Source organism: Anarhichas minor, unplaced genomic scaffold (assembly GCF_050575085.1).
Source record: "Anarhichas minor isolate MPS153535 unplaced genomic scaffold, ASM5057508v1 ptg000010l, whole genome shotgun sequence".
Taxonomy (NCBI): Eukaryota; Metazoa; Chordata; class Actinopteri; order Perciformes; family Anarhichadidae; genus Anarhichas; species Anarhichas minor.
Genome location: NW_027466456.1, coordinates 7,563,658 through 7,580,418, shown reverse-complemented (window position 1 = coordinate 7,580,418; position 16,761 = coordinate 7,563,658). Strand labels below are relative to the sequence as shown.

General features: G+C 42.0%; 2 protein-coding genes across 3 annotated transcripts in view; one reads left to right on the top strand and one right to left on the bottom strand.

Annotated features, from left to right (window-relative positions):
- Positions 1 to 514, bottom strand: part of cope (COPI coat complex subunit epsilon) — a 5,481-nt gene extending 4,967 nt beyond the window's left edge. Inside the window, exons 1-2 of the mRNA XM_076087970.1 lie at positions 360 to 514; positions 101 to 163 (exon numbers count right to left, since the gene is read on the bottom strand). Coding sequence (XP_075944085.1) covers positions 101 to 163; positions 360 to 461 — 165 coding nt within the window. The 5' untranslated portion in view covers positions 462 to 514. The remainder of the gene's footprint in view (positions 1 to 100; positions 164 to 359) is intronic.
- Positions 1 to 16,761, top strand: part of tnfaip8l1 (tumor necrosis factor, alpha-induced protein 8-like 1) — a 22,617-nt gene extending 5,856 nt beyond the window's left edge. Inside the window, exons 1-3 of one of the 2 annotated variants that reach the window (XM_076087971.1) lie at positions 4 to 2,081; positions 12,363 to 12,642; positions 13,450 to 16,761. In XM_076087971.1, the coding sequence (XP_075944086.1) occupies positions 12,371 to 12,642; positions 13,450 to 13,738 (561 nt within the window). In that variant the 5' untranslated portion in view covers positions 4 to 2,081; positions 12,363 to 12,370 and the 3' untranslated portion in view covers positions 13,739 to 16,761. Of the gene's footprint in view, positions 1 to 3; positions 2,082 to 12,362; positions 12,643 to 13,449 lie in introns of those variants that run through there. The other variant, XM_076087972.1, reaches the window with a different exon arrangement.

Below are 16,761 nucleotides of genomic sequence, written 5' to 3'. Positions count from 1 at the left end.
CGTTTATCAATATGTAACAGTGAGTGACATGTATGAATATTAAGTACAAGAGATTTTTCTAACGTTACATGAACAAGTGACTGTTGAGAAAATGGTTTACCTGCGCAATGTATGCTCTGTACAAGAACATGTCTCTTTCAGTCTCCTTTTCTGGTGTTGACGGCTTTAAATAATAATAATAAAAAACAAAAGGCAGTGTTTTATAGAGGAATATTCACTATTTTATAGAGAAATATTCGCTAACATGTTGAGCATTGATGCTAGAAAACGCAGTAAGGCAGAGATGTAACGTCAACGTTAAATAACAGAGTAAATAGTTTATTTTAAAATGTTCAACTGATGCGGTGTTAGCTACTCACCTTCACCTTCTGGGCCTCGTTGATACATTGTTGATAACTGCCAATATAATAGGCATTTTTAACATCGAAGAGTTCATCAACATCGCTCTGCTGCGCCGCCATGTTTGAGTACAGAACTTCCTGACACGTAGCGAAAATACGTCACCTTCCTGCTTTTCAATGAGAATTGTGGGTAGTGTAGTTCAACAAAAGCACAGGTGAATGGTACAGATACCTGGCACCGACATAGAGTTGAGATCCTATGGGGTAAATGAATAATAGGTAGGTAGATAAAATATAATCTATATGTTGTTTTGCCCTAAAAAGGGCAAGATCTTTATGGATACTTAAAGATATTTGATATCGATTTATCACGCTTACTTTTCCGGAAAGAAAGCAGTTTTTCCCCCATTATGTAATAATGAAATCAAATGGGTATTTTTGAGATTTCGACAGACATTCATTTTCTGATTTTCTTTCTAATCTTATGAAAATACTAATGGTGTAAAAACATTTTTTCACATTGTTTACAGATTCAAAAATACCAGAAACTACATTTCTGTATTTGTTTTTATATTTTTCATGAAGGCAGACTGATTTTGACATACTTACAGTGATGTTATATAGTAAATATGATAATAAAAAATTAAAAATAAACATTGTTAGATGTCATATAGTTAGTCTTCCCCCACTAATCGCATTGTACCACTAGAGGGCGCATCAGATCAATTTCACCACTGCAGGTGTCTTGTGTTTTATTATGACGGAGATTTGCAGCAACATAATACTTAAACCTTCAGAACAAGGTATAAATATTGATAGGCTTTGTTTATGGGGTTTTACAAATAACGCTTTAATAACACAGAGGTATGACCCGAGGCTTCTGGCAATATAGGCCTTAAACTCACAGTGCATGATATAAATTATTTAAGATTACCTCAGTGTTAATATAACAATGCGAGAAGGCTATTTTGACCTCGGGAATTCCTGTTTCCTCATTACACAGACGACAAACTTCCCGTATCCTTAAAAACATCCGCTGACAAAATCTATCTCTGTGGTGTGTGTTCTCATTATTAATTAAATGTTTTGAAACTCTGAAAATGTATAATTTTGTAAGAAAATTGTGATTTAAATAAAGAAAGTTCACCTCGTTAGTGTAAAACTTAACAAGGCAGTATATCATGTAGTCCATGACAGAAAAGACTGCTCCCCACATTTCCTGCTCATTGTTCCATTAACACCACTTCCTCTGGGAACTGTTCAGCCTTGGTAGTGCGGACTGGACCAGGGTAAATACTGGAAACCCTACTGGGGGATGGGTATGTGCTGGCTGTAAATGGGCCTTTCTTCGGGCCTGATTGGGCTGGTCCTCTCTCCTTGATGCTCCTTCATTGGTCCAAGCCAACATCAATCTGTTGATTTCCAAATCCCCCTCAAGTTTGAAACTTTTTTTTTTTTTTTTTTACGAGGAGGAGGACTCGGGTTACAACTAACTCTCGTAACCGATCTCACAGCAGCCGAGAGAAGAAAACGCTCTTTCAATAATTTACACATCTGTGCCTGATACACGGTTAGGAGCTGCGAGGGGAAGGACGTGTGTTTTTATTGAAACAAACAAAAACAAACAAAAAACATGCTGTGAAGCAACTTTTCCCTGCGCTGCCAGGATGAAGACTTGAGAGATTTAGTTGAGAATTAACTTCTCATATTGTTGGCTGACCACTCCCGTGTCCCACTGAGGTGAGTTCATGTCGCTGGCGTCTCAACGGTCGAGCCGTTTTTTAATGGAACGTCTCGTGAACAAACAATAACGGTTAACCTGTTATCATCAGCGGCCTGCGGTCAGTTATTAGGCCGTTAAAATGTTTACTGTTGTCGGCGTAGAGGCAGCTTTTTCACGGTCAACGGACTAATGTGCAGTTAATGAGACTCTGTTTTGTTTGCTAGCTCTTGTCTTCCGTTGACGGGCTGTAATTTCACCACGAAGTTAGCGGAAGTAACGGTCACGCTTATCAGTCAGGACGTGATTTAAATATAGCATTCTGATTATTAAGCTAGCAACAACAACAACGGCTTCAACCTATTATGGGATGGCGATTGTTTTAGTAATGAAATTGACTGACTTAATTGATGGCGTTGGTAGTTTTTAGAGTTTTGTTCGTAAGCCAATAGATAGAAACCCAATGCTAGTTATTAGCAACTGCATATTATTAGAAGCCCTTTAGAGTGTTAGGCCATCATGTGGCTGACGATGAAGATTACTAATACGTTTTATTGATGGGTAATGAAAAGCTGCTGAATTATTAACCATATTTGGTGTCGTGTGAACCCAATAATTGGAAAATTGGATATCTTGCATCAATAAAATCCAAATTTCTTTGGACCATGTTTACTGAAAGTACATTTTTTTTTTTAATTTGAACATGCTTTGGTTTGCATATATGTGTAGAATGTGGCCACTTGAGACACTATTTGACAAGAATCTTGTGACATTTATGGGTGAGTGTATACAATTTCCCAACTCACAATAAATTGAGTTATGTGGAGGAACAATAAGAAGAAGAGATACAGATAATGCTTTCATTTCTGCTGGTGTGAAGACCTAATGAGCCTCCTTGTAGTTGCAGTGTAATCCACTGCGTATCCAGACCAAGACGTATGTTTTGCAAACACTGATATGTTTTGTAACACATTGCTGTGTTTACGTTGTAAAGCTTCGCTCCAGAACAAGGTCTGAGGGTGGATGAATAGCTCCACTGTGCAGCCGGGGCTCTGGCAAGTAACAGAACACATTATCATGCACAGCCTCAACAGACATGTCAAATGAATTATGGGCTTGGATCAGGACTTGGAGTGTCCTTTCTCCTTGCATTAGCTGTATCGGTGCTGAAATAACCTGCTCTCTTTTTTTTTTTTAGTTGCTGACGTGTCCTTTTGTGTCTTAGTTGTTGGTATAGCAATAACTGACAACCATTGAGCTGAAGCAAGGCCAAAGTCATTCTCACAGAATAACTGCAGCACTTTATTTCTGCATCTTCTGTATAATTATGTCAGCCAATGCATGTAAATGTACAGACCTAATAACCTGGAGCTGTCTTGATTAATTGAACAATCTATTAGTAGATTGACAGTAAATGAATCCGCAAATATTTAGATTATCAATTAATTAATGTCAAGCAAAGAGGCTCACCAGTTCCTTGTTTCAGCTTCTTGGGTGTAAGAATTTGCTGCTGTTTCTCTGTTTTATATCATTGTACTTTTCATATTTTTGGGTTTTGGATGGCTTATTAGATTAATGGCATGTAAAGTTGTCTCCTTGGGCTCTTAGAAAACACGTTTTTTGCAATATTTTCTGACATCTTAAAGGCTAAATCAGTTATATCTGTTAGTTTTGGACTGCCGGTCAGCTTTTTTTTTTAACTATGTTCTGACATTTTCTTTAATAAGAGATTAATCAGTTAATTCATATGGCAATTAATAATGAAAATAATCCTATAGTTACAGCTCTAGAATAATCACATTGATGAAAATGGAGTGAAAGTGAAATACAGTAGAATAGAAGTACAATGAAAGTCCTTTTCATCCACGACTGGTTTTAATGAGTATTTGCTTTTCATCATTGATCATAGCTTTGTGCTTCACAACAGCTTTACTATTGTTTCAGCACAATGTGATTCTGAAAGACAAGAAATAATAATGATGGACGATAATTGCCAGTCAATAGCAGGATTAAGCAAAGCCTCGTCTATGTATATTTCAGTGTAACTGTATCTGTGCCGATCCCCTCCTCCGAGTGTCTTTCAGAGCAGGACAATACAGTCATGTTGCCACGCATTCCCCATGCAGAGTTATTAAAGGCAGAGCTTGAAATTGCAGAAGTAACGCTTGTAGAGACACTGTTGTGTGTCTTCTGGGGGGAGTGCACGGCAATTTACTGACACGACAAGAGCGGTGTTTGACCTGCTTTTACTAGGCTGCAAAGTTCAGCCGAGCACGCGGGTGGCCTCCTCCAGTTTCCCTGGAAACCCGAAACACTCGGAGCATGTGGCCTTGCCGGGAAAGAGCAGAGCCGCATGACCTGCAAAATATCATGGCGTTGTTTGAAATGGGAGTGAGTGAGGGACAGCGGTGTTTGCCAATAGACCGGAGTCATTTGAGAGCCCACTCGAGCCGTCTAAAAGTCAGTCTTTTAGTCCGCTCATAATGGTCGCCCGCTGTTTCCACTGATCTTCATTCCTGCTGTTCTTACAGCTGAGCGCTCCGCTGTTTGCCACTCCATTGACGTACCAAGTTAACAAATGATGCTCTCGAGGCTTGAGGTGAAGAAAATCACTCATAATGTCACCTGCTCTTATGGTGGCCTTAATTAAAATGTCATAGGCCCAGACATCAGTCATAACTCGAGCACCAGTTTAGCCCGTTGATTATGTCTCGCATTATGTGCAACACTGTTAAGATGCTAATTATATTGCAACTAATATGTAATTAAAACTTGGACATGGCAGTCTAAGTGAAGTCACAGTGGACTGCTCTTTTTTTTTTTTAATTTATGTTATCACAAATCAGCTCAGTTGTAACCATAAAACAACGACCCGCTTCTGAATTTAATGCTAGAACAAATGTTGTCTGAGTGTTGCGTTGGCCCTCAGGCACCGCAGCAGCGACTGTATTCCCAGCCTTATTATACATGCGTAACGCTGACTGATGTTCCTAAATTAACACCATCGGCTCGCAGTCACCCCCCCCCCCCCCCCCCATCCCATCTCTGCCCCAACCTGTTGCACCGCTGCAGTCTCCTCTTAGCCTCCGGTCTATTTTAGTCCAAATCGGCAGGCTGAATTATTAATCCCCGATCCATTATATGCCGATGTGTTAATTATTAATTGTTTCAGAGGGCTCTCTGGCAGATCTGAGAGAACGGTTAAAAAAGAAAGGAGTAGGACGGGGCAGAGTGTCTGAAAGGCACTGATTGCCTCCTTTCTCAGCAGATCTGCACAGACGATGACTGCGTGGGAGGATGAGAAAGTGACAGCACACAACCACCGCACAAAGAACTCCTTCAAACCAAAAAAGCATGAATGTGGTATGCTCGCACATGTGCATCTGTTTGGATGTAATTGTGGCTCTCATGCCAGAGAACTGAACGAGATGAGAGGCAGTGTGTGTGAGAGACCATTACGCAGACACACGCGCGTGTCTGACATAACCGAATTGTTAACACGCCGCACCGGTTGTGTTATGTAACATAAGAGCGAAGACAAAACACTACAGAAGTTGGTGAAAGATGAAATTGCAGCATTCACTTGTCCTGAAATCCGGCTGTTGATTCCCGAACAGTGGAGTGGTTCCAGCAGCGCGGCTCGTTTGAATGGTGGTTACTTGTTCTCTCTGAGCACAAAGCACGGATGTACCTTATATAACTACCAGGATTGTCTATTGTTTCTCAAAGTGGAGACGGATTATTTCACACAGCTGGGGGAGAAAACAGTCAAAACACGATTCAAGATTTCCAGATAAGAACTCATTTTAATGACATCCGAAATGCTTTTGGTCATGATGAAGAAAGGTTTTTTTTTTTTTTTTTTCAAACTTCCTCTCAGGGGTCCACAGTTGTCTTGTTATTTTGAGCAGCTGTAATGGTTGTGTCAACCTCACACGTTTCTTGTTTTTCTTTATTCGCCTTAGCTCGTGGGAGTTCTACCAAAAGGCAGCAAAGCAAATACAATATGCTCAGAGAGTGTGTACACACAGTACAACATCCTCCACGCCAGCTCAACAGCCCCGCAAAATATACTGCCTTCATCGTGATTAGATTGTTGCTTCCGTTTCAGAGAGCTGTTGGTTGAATGCTCCCTTGTATTGTGTCTTTATATTGGAAAAATTGAGCAGTGCCTCTTTTGATAATGTGTTATCTAATCGTTTCAGTCAAACATCCCAAACAATAACTAGTTCCCGCTTCTCAGATGTCAGGATTTCTTTTGTCTGAAAATGTTGGTTTTGCACGGTTGCTGCAATTTTACGACATCACCCTGGGCTCCGGGAAAGTCATTGTGTTCACACCACTCATAGTAGTATTTGTTTTAAGCATTGAAAATATTCTATTTTTGCATTTGTTGAACAGTGGACAGCAGCAGGACAGAGGAGTTGAGGAGAGAGGGAGAAGGACATGTGGTAAAAGTCATCGGCCGGACTCAAACTGGGAGGTCTCCGTTACGTCGTATGTGTCTTGAACCTCTGTGTCACCGAGATTTATTCTTTTGAGCCTCTGAATTCGGACATTACATGTGGGGGGAAAAAGAGGTTGGTGTCAGAGGAAATCATGGACACACATTACGTTAGGGCAGATTATAGGGTTGTCTGTGTTGTGTGGTGCATGATTGTGGTATGATTTATGTCCATACAGAAAGTTTAGAGAGCAGTTAATCCCTCCAAATACAGAAATATTCTCTGTAATCGGTTCCACTTCCGTCCTACGGCAGAGAAGATTGTCTCTGCTGATGGAGTCGTATCTGTCAGGGTCACAGCGATCCATGTGACTACCCATCCCTGAAGAATAGGAAAGTCGTGACATTTTCTGCTGCCACCAACCAATCACTTGTGAGATGAAGTGTCACGGAAAGTTCTACAATCTCTGCCAAAAGCTTCTTCTTCTTTCTTTTTTTAGCAACTTGTGGTGGCCAAACAGGGCAGAAACACATTCTTTATTGGTTTTCTCTTTGTGCTGTTATCAGCACTCACCAAGCTGTCTAGATTGGCAGCGGGTATTGAGAGCGGTGATATTTTAGGTGCTGCGGCCTCTTCTTCCTCATGAGGCACGGTGGCATGCGTTGGAGTGGGCGGGAGCTACAGGTGTATCCAATTCCCAGCTCTTTCTCACCTGTCACACCTCAGCATTAGTTTGACTGACAGGTGATGTGCGGGTGATGCAGAGGCTGCATCCTGGATCCTGCTCAATGCCACAGACGCATCATGTTGGTTTTACTTGGAATAGGATCAGCCAAGAGGCAACAAAATGTTCATGTCAAGTAGCATGCGTGGACTATTTAGTTGCTGTTTCCTGTTTGGTTTCATTAATTGGTAAGTGAGTCAACACAGGTGACGAATACTGCAGCTAGTTCACTCAAACATTCACTTTACAACTTCTCAAATATGATGATTTTCAGCTTCTTTTTTTTGTAATTGCCTTCTTGGGCTCTTTGAAATTGTGAGGGACATTTTCTTAAACTGTTGTGATATCTTTCTTTTTTCAATTATTTTAAAGGCTTTGAGTTGTGACCAGAGTCTTTTTTTCTTTCTTGAGTTGTTTCATTGAAAGGATTCAGGATTAAACAGGAAACATGAGGAGTGTACAGCCATGCTGCTCGCTGATGCTGTTCTTGAGCACAAGCGGGGCTTTGAGCTAAAGGATAAACCGCTCACAGTGACGACGCCAACGTGCTGATGTTTAGCAGGTATAATGTTTGCAATGCTCCCCGTCTTAGCATGTTAACATTTGCTAATTGGCACAAAGCTGAGGATGATGGGAATGTCATTAGTTTTGCCGGTATAAACCAAAGACGGCCTCATTTTTGACCTGTGGGTGGCGCTAGATGAAGAGTCAGAGGATCACTAAAGTGATTATAATTCATCCTGAAGGGAACATGAATGTCCATACATGTCCATTCATCCAATATGTGCTGAGACATTTCAGTCTGGACCCAAGTGATGGACAGACATTGCCGTCCCTAAAGCCTAGCCAACAGACTAACTGTTAAAACGACCCGCTTATTCCCCTTCCCCCAAATCAATTGGGAGAAGCTGTTTGCTGTAGTGTCCCCCAATGCAGACATCAGCTTGACCTGCCCTAAAACTCAAAGAGGCAATGCAAATTAAAGCCAGATAATAAAAGGACCTGTGCAGTTTCACCAGACCCAACTTCAAAAATCCTCCAAGGACGAAAGAGAGACAGAGAGAGGACAGTCGGGTTATTTCTTCGTTATCACAGCCTTCAGTCAGACCGTCATACCGGGCTGACAAGGCTGTCTGCACCTACTGGAGAGTGTGAGCTTCCCTGGAGTGGGTACATTACCCAGACTCCCTCACTCTCACGAGACATCCAACACTATGTAGGGTCCGGTTTCATTTCCATGAGTCATGGTTTGCTGAGCTTTTGGCCTGCATGTCTTAGTGAGTGAATGTCTGCTGGCTTGTTCTAAGCAAGTTGATGATTTCGTAGCTTTGTTTAACTGCTGTAATTATGCCGGAGAGCTGCAATCTGTCTTTGTTTTTTGTTTATTTCATTTTCAGCTGCTCAAACCAGCCCCATCAGTATGTGGATGCGTACAGATGTGTGCAGATGTTTTTTGTTTGTCTGATTTCTGCCTGCAGCGATGACTGCGGCTTGTGCATTTTTTATTTTTATTTTCCAACGGCACTCAGCAGTTTTTGCCGCTGCCATGTCTTGTTCAGCCTTAAGTCAGTTAAGATTTCTGCCTCTATAAATACTAACTATGAAGATGCTGTGTCAGTGTTGTCCAGGCTGTCCCTGAGCACCGGACATCACAGGCCATTTAGATCTGTCACTAACCGCTCTCATGCAGCAAAGTCACCAAAAACAGGGATTCCTTGATGGAAAACCTTTCATCACTCCGAGACGTTTTTTCTCGATTTGGGGAAATGGAGGGGGAAAGTGAGAGCAGGGAGCGTCTCCCTCCATCCTTAAGATAAGAGTGCCAGGGGTCTGTTATGTCACTCTTCATCTTTGAGTGAAACCCTCCAGAAGGACAATCCCAAGTGGCACCACTTTTAAAGTGTTTGTGTTCATGGGTATTAAAGACAAACACTCCTCCTTTTCTCCGTCCTTTCGTCTCTTGTTTGTCGGCAGGCTACACCGAGTTGTGATTGGCACCGGTCCCCGGCTAGAGTGGAATTTAATGAGCGATATGAAACCACCCTCCAATCTGACAAAGAGGATGCTTTTGTTTAATGTGCCCATTATCCAGTCGCACTTTTCTAAACTCTATAATGTCCGTCAGCAAGGGCGCCGAGAGGAAGAGAGGGAGGTGAATGCAGACTCACTCTAAAGTGTTGCAAATGATAAGCGATCGTCCTCTCGAGGCTCACCGCTGTGATTGGAGGGTGACAGCAGGACTAAGTGATTGTTTCACTGCTCGCATAGATATAAATAAGGCTCTCCAGTTCTTTTATTATTTATTTTACGGTTTTCAGTCGGATCATTAGTGTCTTTTCTCCTCTTGTTATCTGTTTCACACACATTGCATCAGAGCAGGATTTTCTGTAACAAGTGCAGCCGGGCAAGTTTAGAGTTACAAACGGTCGATGGGGATCTGTCAATGATCCTTGATTAGCACAGCCAGAGGCCCGATTAAATGTCCAGCTCCTGCAAAGAGGGACGGAGTAAAACTAAATTCAGCATGAGACAGTATATACATTTCCCCCGATGGTTCAGGATCATATATATATTTATATATATATATATATATATATTTATATATATATATATATATATATATATATATATATTTATATATATATATATATATATATATATCTGCCTTCATCTCTGTTCACCCTCTCCTCTTGTGTCTCCTCCCTGGGAAGCATCCTGCTGACACTCTCTCCAAGGAGTCTTATTGATATTCTTGGAGAGGCATTGCAGAGAGAGAGAGAGGGAGAGACAGACAGAGAGAGAGAGAGAGAGAGAGAGAGAGACAGAGAGAGAGCGAGAGAGAGAATGAAAGTCACACACTGTAGCAGCAGACGCACTGCCTTCTAGTACCAACTGTAAAAATCACAAGTCACCCAGCAGGGATGTGTCACCATTCATTTTGTCTGCTGCACTAATAGATTTGGATTTTTATTATTCTCCAGCACGTGGAAAGGCGAATGGCCAATGATGCGGGATCTCCGTTGAGCTTTAGGGTTACTTTCATGTGGAGGAGATTAAAGTCACATTGCGATGTGAATGGGATACTTGGCTTGAATATAATTACTTTGTTTTCACCTAGGGAGATGTAATGAAATTAGACCTGACTGTGTTCGGCCCCTGAGGTGAAGAAATGTTTTACTTATTTGAATGAATATTTCCTTAATCCCTGACTAAAACAGTGGGGCTTGGAATTGTTTAAATTGTTTTCAGCGCTGTTGTTTTGTCCATGAAGCAGAAAAGATTAGTTCCTTAATGAGTCATTTTTACAGGAAAGAACTCCAAATCCATTCGCTAGTTTAGCTTCTCTAATGTGAGGATGTGTTGCTTTTCACGTCGTGATCTGAATGTTGGAGTGTTTTAGACTCGGTCACACAATCTGAGACATTTGTAGATGTTGCCTTGACCTTCGAGGAAACTAAACATGTAATCCTTGGATGCAGGACAATCTTTCTTAAAAACCCTTTTCTTCATTTGACAAAAGAATCCAAACTTCTCAAATGTTAATTGAAGCCTTGGGATAACTTGGATAAAGTATTTGAGGTTCAGTACCGTCGTCCGGACGGCTCCGGAGCTGTAGTAACCCAAAATTCAGCCGGCACAAACCCCAGCACCAGGTGTTTGATGGGCGAGCGGGGGGGCACTGCAGTGACTTACTATCCACTGTCAATTATTCTGCTGTTCTGTAATTGTGTTCTTCTAGGTGGGTGGACCAGTGGGTGGGGTGGGGGGGCAGGTTTGTTGTTTGTTTGTATATGTTAACAAAAAGCTGAAAAACAATGGAAATATCAGTCAAAGTACATGTTTACTGTATTCTGTGTCTGCCAATATTTCCTAATTAAAAGGCAAAAATGCCAAACCTTCTCTGGTTCCAGCTTTGTGAATGTGAGGATTTGTCTGCTTTTTCTTTCTCGTATTATTGTAAAATAACTATCTCTGGGTTTTAAACTATTTGTTGCAATTTGAGGACATCACCACGGGCTCTGGGAAATAAGTCAGTAAGTTACATTCTCAGACAATTTATTATCAACGTCAATGAAAATAATTGGTAGTCGCAGCCCAATTTCCAGATCCCTATAAATTAAGTCTTGAGAACTGTTTCATGATTAAAAACGAATTACTTTTTAGTTATTTTTGTTTAATTGTGTTGCGAAAAAATATTTGAAAAACGGTGTCTGTGTCTTTATCAAAAGGGAAAACTTCCTCCCCGTCTTCATTCATTCCGCCTGCGCTGACATTGGAGGGCAGTTGTGGGAAAGCATCCTTTTGTTGCCTGCCACGTACTCCCAGGTTATCCTTTGGGAGCCGTGAAGGTTAGAGGAGTGCGCTGGAAAATAAATTCATTTCATTTTTCAAAAAACCCGACTGTGCAAACCTGAAGAAGTGACCCGCAGAACGCATTGAGACGCGGCTGCTGTATTGATGAGGCGTACTGTGGACCTGCCTCATTTGATAGGAGAGATCGGGGGGGGGGGGAGGGGGGGTGAAAGCCTGTGGCCCCCGTGAACCTCACTATTCATGAGGGGCCAGCCTTTCACTGAGCCACTCTTGCTTAGGCACACGAGCTCAGAAACAACATCGTGGATCAATAAAGCAACATGAGTGCGATGAATAAGTCTGCACTGTTTGTCTCCTGCTCACCTTCACACACACACACACACCTTGTTCTCCGAATGCATTCGGCAGACGAAACGTCGAGATTACACTCTCTGCTCTGCGTGGTCGAGCTGTACCTGACTTTACTCCTGCTCGCGTAACGACACGTTCTTCTCTAACTACCTTGTAAGCTCCGGGCCAGAGGGTTGCTGGGGCTAATTTGACAGCTGCCACAGCTCATTATCCGATAAAGGGGACGGTTCTCTGCCCGGCAGTTTAAACGGTATTAGCGTAGATGTTATTTGCAATAACTTCACACATTGCAGGCTGTCGGTGAGTGACGTTTGGCCTCTCTTGTGTTTGCGATGAGAAAGTCTGATCTGCTGTCACCTGTAAAAGAAGAAAATAATTCGGAAGCAAACATGTTTTCAGTCATTTGCAAAAGGAAAGGAAATGTGTCCATCCATTACAATCCTAATCTTTTTTTTCTCTCCCCCCAGACTTGACCATGGACTCCTTCAGCACCAAGAGCTTAGCCCTGCAGGCGCAGAAGAAGCTGATGAGCAAGATGGCCACCAAGAGCATTGCCAACCTCTTCATCGACGACACCAGCAGCGAGGTGCTGGACGACCTGTACCGCGTCACAAAGGAGTACACCCGCAACCGCAAAGAGTCCCAGAAGATCATCAAGAACTTGATCAAGATGGTGGTGAAGCTGGGAGTGCTCTACAGAAACAACCAGTTCAACGGCGAGGAGCTGATCCTGGTGGACAACTTCAGGTAGGCAGCGAGAGGCATTACAGGAATGTTTCAACGTTTCTTTGCCTTCTTTTGCCATGAGAAGATCAACTCCGCTCTCATGCAGGTGCGTTTAGTACAGGGCAAGAGCCAGGTAGCAATTAGCTTAGCATGAAGACAGGAAGCAACTGCTAGCCTAGCTATCTCCAAAGTTCAGATGTTCACCTACGAACAATAAAGCTTATCTTGTTTGTTTGATCTGAACACAAATGTGGTTTAAGGAAGTTGCATGCTGGAACTATTGCTTGACAGATAACATGTTGTCAATCGGCATGTCTGTGCAGCGTCTAGATATGAAGGAAGTATCTTCTTGTCTTTTACTTATCTTTTTATCTATTTCCTGAAAGGTTTGAATTAAGTGCATTGGTGACACCCTACTTTATATTTAGTTATTGTTACATTACGTATTGAAAGGGGACAGACCTTGAGAAACCACATTGTTCTGGTTGAGAGCTTCAAGTGGGGACAACTGCAGCTCAATTACATTTTTGTATGCTGATGGGAGCAAATTAAGGAAATTGACTTTTACATCAGTTTATATATTTTACACTAAAATAGTAAAACTCAGCTTGGAGGCATGTGAAGCTGACACAAGTGCACAGTATGGAGAATGGCGATTACATATTAGCACAGAGATGCATCGCTGCGGAGGAGAACACTAGAGCTGATAGAGGGGAGGTTGTGAAACTTTTCTGAAGAAAGTCACAGGACAGCAGTTTCTATTTTTACTTCCTTTTGCTGCTCCAGTCAGAATTTAGAAAGTGACAGCCTCTCTTTGTCGTCTCACAGGAAGAAAGTCCACACTCTGGCCATGACGGCGGTCAGTTTCCACCAGATCGAGTTCACCTTTGACCGCCGCGTCATGAGCGCCATTTTGAATGATTGTCGCGAGCTGCTGCACCAGGCCATCAAACGCCACCTGACAGCCAAGAGCCACTCGAGAGTCAACCACGTGTTCAATCACTTCGCCGACTGCGACTTCCTGGCGTCTCTCTACGGGCCCTCCGAGGTGTATCGCGCCCACCTGCAGAGGATCTGTAACGGGATCAACAAGATGCTTGACGAGGAGAACCTCTGACCTCTACTCTTCATCAGGCACCTTTACCTCTCGTCACCCCTCATGTACCACCTTGCAAGATTTTATTTTTTTAAAGGTGACAATCATTAACATTTTTATTGTTCTTTTATTGCTGTGTGTGTGTGTGTGTGCGCCTTTCAGCCGTTACTGTGACACTGAATTTTTTTGTATCTCGTCTAGTTAGTCCAAAGTCTGTTTCTTCTCCAGCCGGATTGTCTTTGTGTTATTCCACAGTAAACAAAACCCAGCTGATGGTTTTTTTTTTAAGTGAATGTAAAACTTCTCGCTCTTATCAGTATAGTCAGCGATAGGAGCCTTGACAACTGTGCCTTGAAAAAGAAACACACATTTGTGTCTTCATTCTAATGGCACTCTGCTCAGTCATATCTCTCTGAGCAGCTTTTAATGGACCAAAATGGTTTGGGGGGGGCACCAGGAGAGGAACGAAAGGGAATTTCTGTCAATTCCAAAGAATAAAGAAGTGAATTTTTATTTTTATTTTTATTTTTATTTTTTATTTTTTTTTTTATAAAAGTAGTATTGCACTCAATACTGAACAAGCGCTGTACTGTACTTTCCTGCAATAATGAAACCATGTGAAACACGGCAGTTGATTAATCCTGCTTAGCCTGCATTTTACAGCTTTTACCGTCATGCACTGAACTTTACTTTGTAGAGAGGCCAGGCCTTTGGTTTAGAAGGCACCTATAAACCCAGTTTTTTTTTTTGTTTGTTTTTTATAGTCTGGTTTATAGCCACCACCACAAAGATGAGGTATTTAGGTCATAGAGGGACCATAAACATGAAGGAATGTGATTGTGCTGCATATTGTTGAATGTGTTGCTGGCTCATCTGCTCGGGTGGGGAAAAATAAAACTCCTAACTTTGTGTCTATAAATGTCATAATCGCAGCAGAGAAGCGGCACAATGTGGCACCAGCCGCAAAGGTTTCTCTGGCATTTTGTCAGAGAGGAATAAAGAGCGATCACAGACGAACTACTCGTCATAATAGATGTTGGAGCCCAGGGTCAGCTGTGTTTCAGATTTATCGGCGTTGCGTCGGGTTTATCCAAAAGGCACTAAAACTCTGGTTTGAATTCTGACAGATTTGAACTAAAAAGGCTCCCCGTGAGCAGTCGGATGAAAGGATGGACGAAAAACCGCAGCTCTGTGTTTATGAAAAGGGCCGGGCAGTGTATAGAGATTAGAGCAGAGACAAACACAGTACCTGATTGTACTCTCCCACTGCAATCACAGCTCCCTGTTCTGGGGCGGTATAATGGCCCGGAGCCCGTCTCTGTCGAGCAGCCTCTCTCCATTTCGCCAGACAGCAGCCTCATGTAATGTGATGGAGATAAGCATCTATGTTTGCGCAATGCAAGTCATTTTAATGGAGTGCAAGATGTTGTTTCTTTCTTTAAAGGAGAATATGAATAGTGACTATCCCTCCCGAACGCTCTCATAATAAGATGTCTTTCCTTTTTGTCTGTGTTTTTGTATCACTGAGTCTGTCTGGGAGATTGTTTTGTGCTGCGGCCTCATTTTGTATTCTGCGTGTGCGTGTGTGTGTGTGTGTGTTTGTGTTTGTGTGCGTACCTGTGAGAGAATTGGAAATTGAGCCGCGTAATAAGCGCTCTGCTTTTCCAGATAGGATTGCTGAAACTTTAACTTCATCCACAGCAGCTCTGCCAAAGAAACGAAGACTGATGTTACTCCAAATGCAGTCTTTTTTATTTTCCAGAGGAACATTTCAGGAAGCAGTGTGTGCACTTGGTAATTATAGCCCTGGTAACGGTGATAATGAAGACGTAGATGGTGGCTGTTGTGGTTTCGCCTTTTTACTTCTTGGATGACTCCCCTGAGTATATTCTCTTTTGTTAGACCCATTTGACTTTCACTGCATCATTTTGGGAGGCTTTGAAGTAAATCCTTTCTGCTAGTAAAGTCGTCCCCCGTCCCCCCAAAAAAAAAACAGTTGACTTTAATTGTGTTTGGTTGCCATTTTCTCCAATCCCTCCACATCTCAGGGTTAGTTTAAATCTCCCTCGGTTTAAAATCCGCGACACACTAAGTAGAAATCAACCGAACCTCTGCAACAGCCCCACTTATTTGACTAAAGCGCTCAAACTAAGCATACTTATCATGCTGCATTTTTACTATTGTGAATTGTGAAATGTTTTTAATTTCACTCATGTACATATGATATTTTTGTGTCTCTGTATTGTATCCGCACGCAACAAATATACAATTTACTTTTTTTAAAGAATAAAGTTATTGTCTTTTTTTTCTTTTTCTTTTTTTACCCTCAATCAAGCACTGAGCGTCTTCCCATTAGTATGTTGGATTGTTGAATTTTCCAGGCCAGATCAGGGGGTAATCTGACTGTCTGACCTGGATTTAGTCGGCCAAATCCCTCTCCTCCTACTCCCAGCATTGTTGGGCAGCCTTGAAAGCAAACACAAACCCATCCCACTGACAAACAATTCCACTGCGGGTCGTTTCTTTCCACTTCCTGCAGGCCCTCTACGTGCTCAAAGGAAGAACAGGAAATTAGTAAAATGGAAAGAGTTCTTGCTTCTGTTTTTGGAAACATAAACAGTAAGCTGCAGTTTAATTTCAAGTGTAGCATGAGTAGCACTGCATTCAGTTTTGAGTTTAATCCATCATTGACTTTGCCAGTTTTCCTGTAGCACGTCTGCAGACCCTCCCTGCAGCACACTTGAAAGGCTACTGCAGCACCAAAAGCCCAATTATCATCTTAATGGTTGTGAATAATGGTTTTTTTTTCCTTCTTTTTTTCGGTGAGTGCACCCTCGAGTTCAGAGAGTGTTATGACTAAACTGGGATGTGAGCACAGTCACGTCTCATTGTCTCTGTGTACTTCTTCCTCTTCTTATTTGACTTAACTGTGATGTCAAATTCAGCAAAAACATCGACTTTAATGATTCACTTCCGCCTGTCTTCCATTTTTAGGCTCGTTGTGTATGAGGTTAAAGCAGAATAAAAACTTTTTTTTTTCTTTA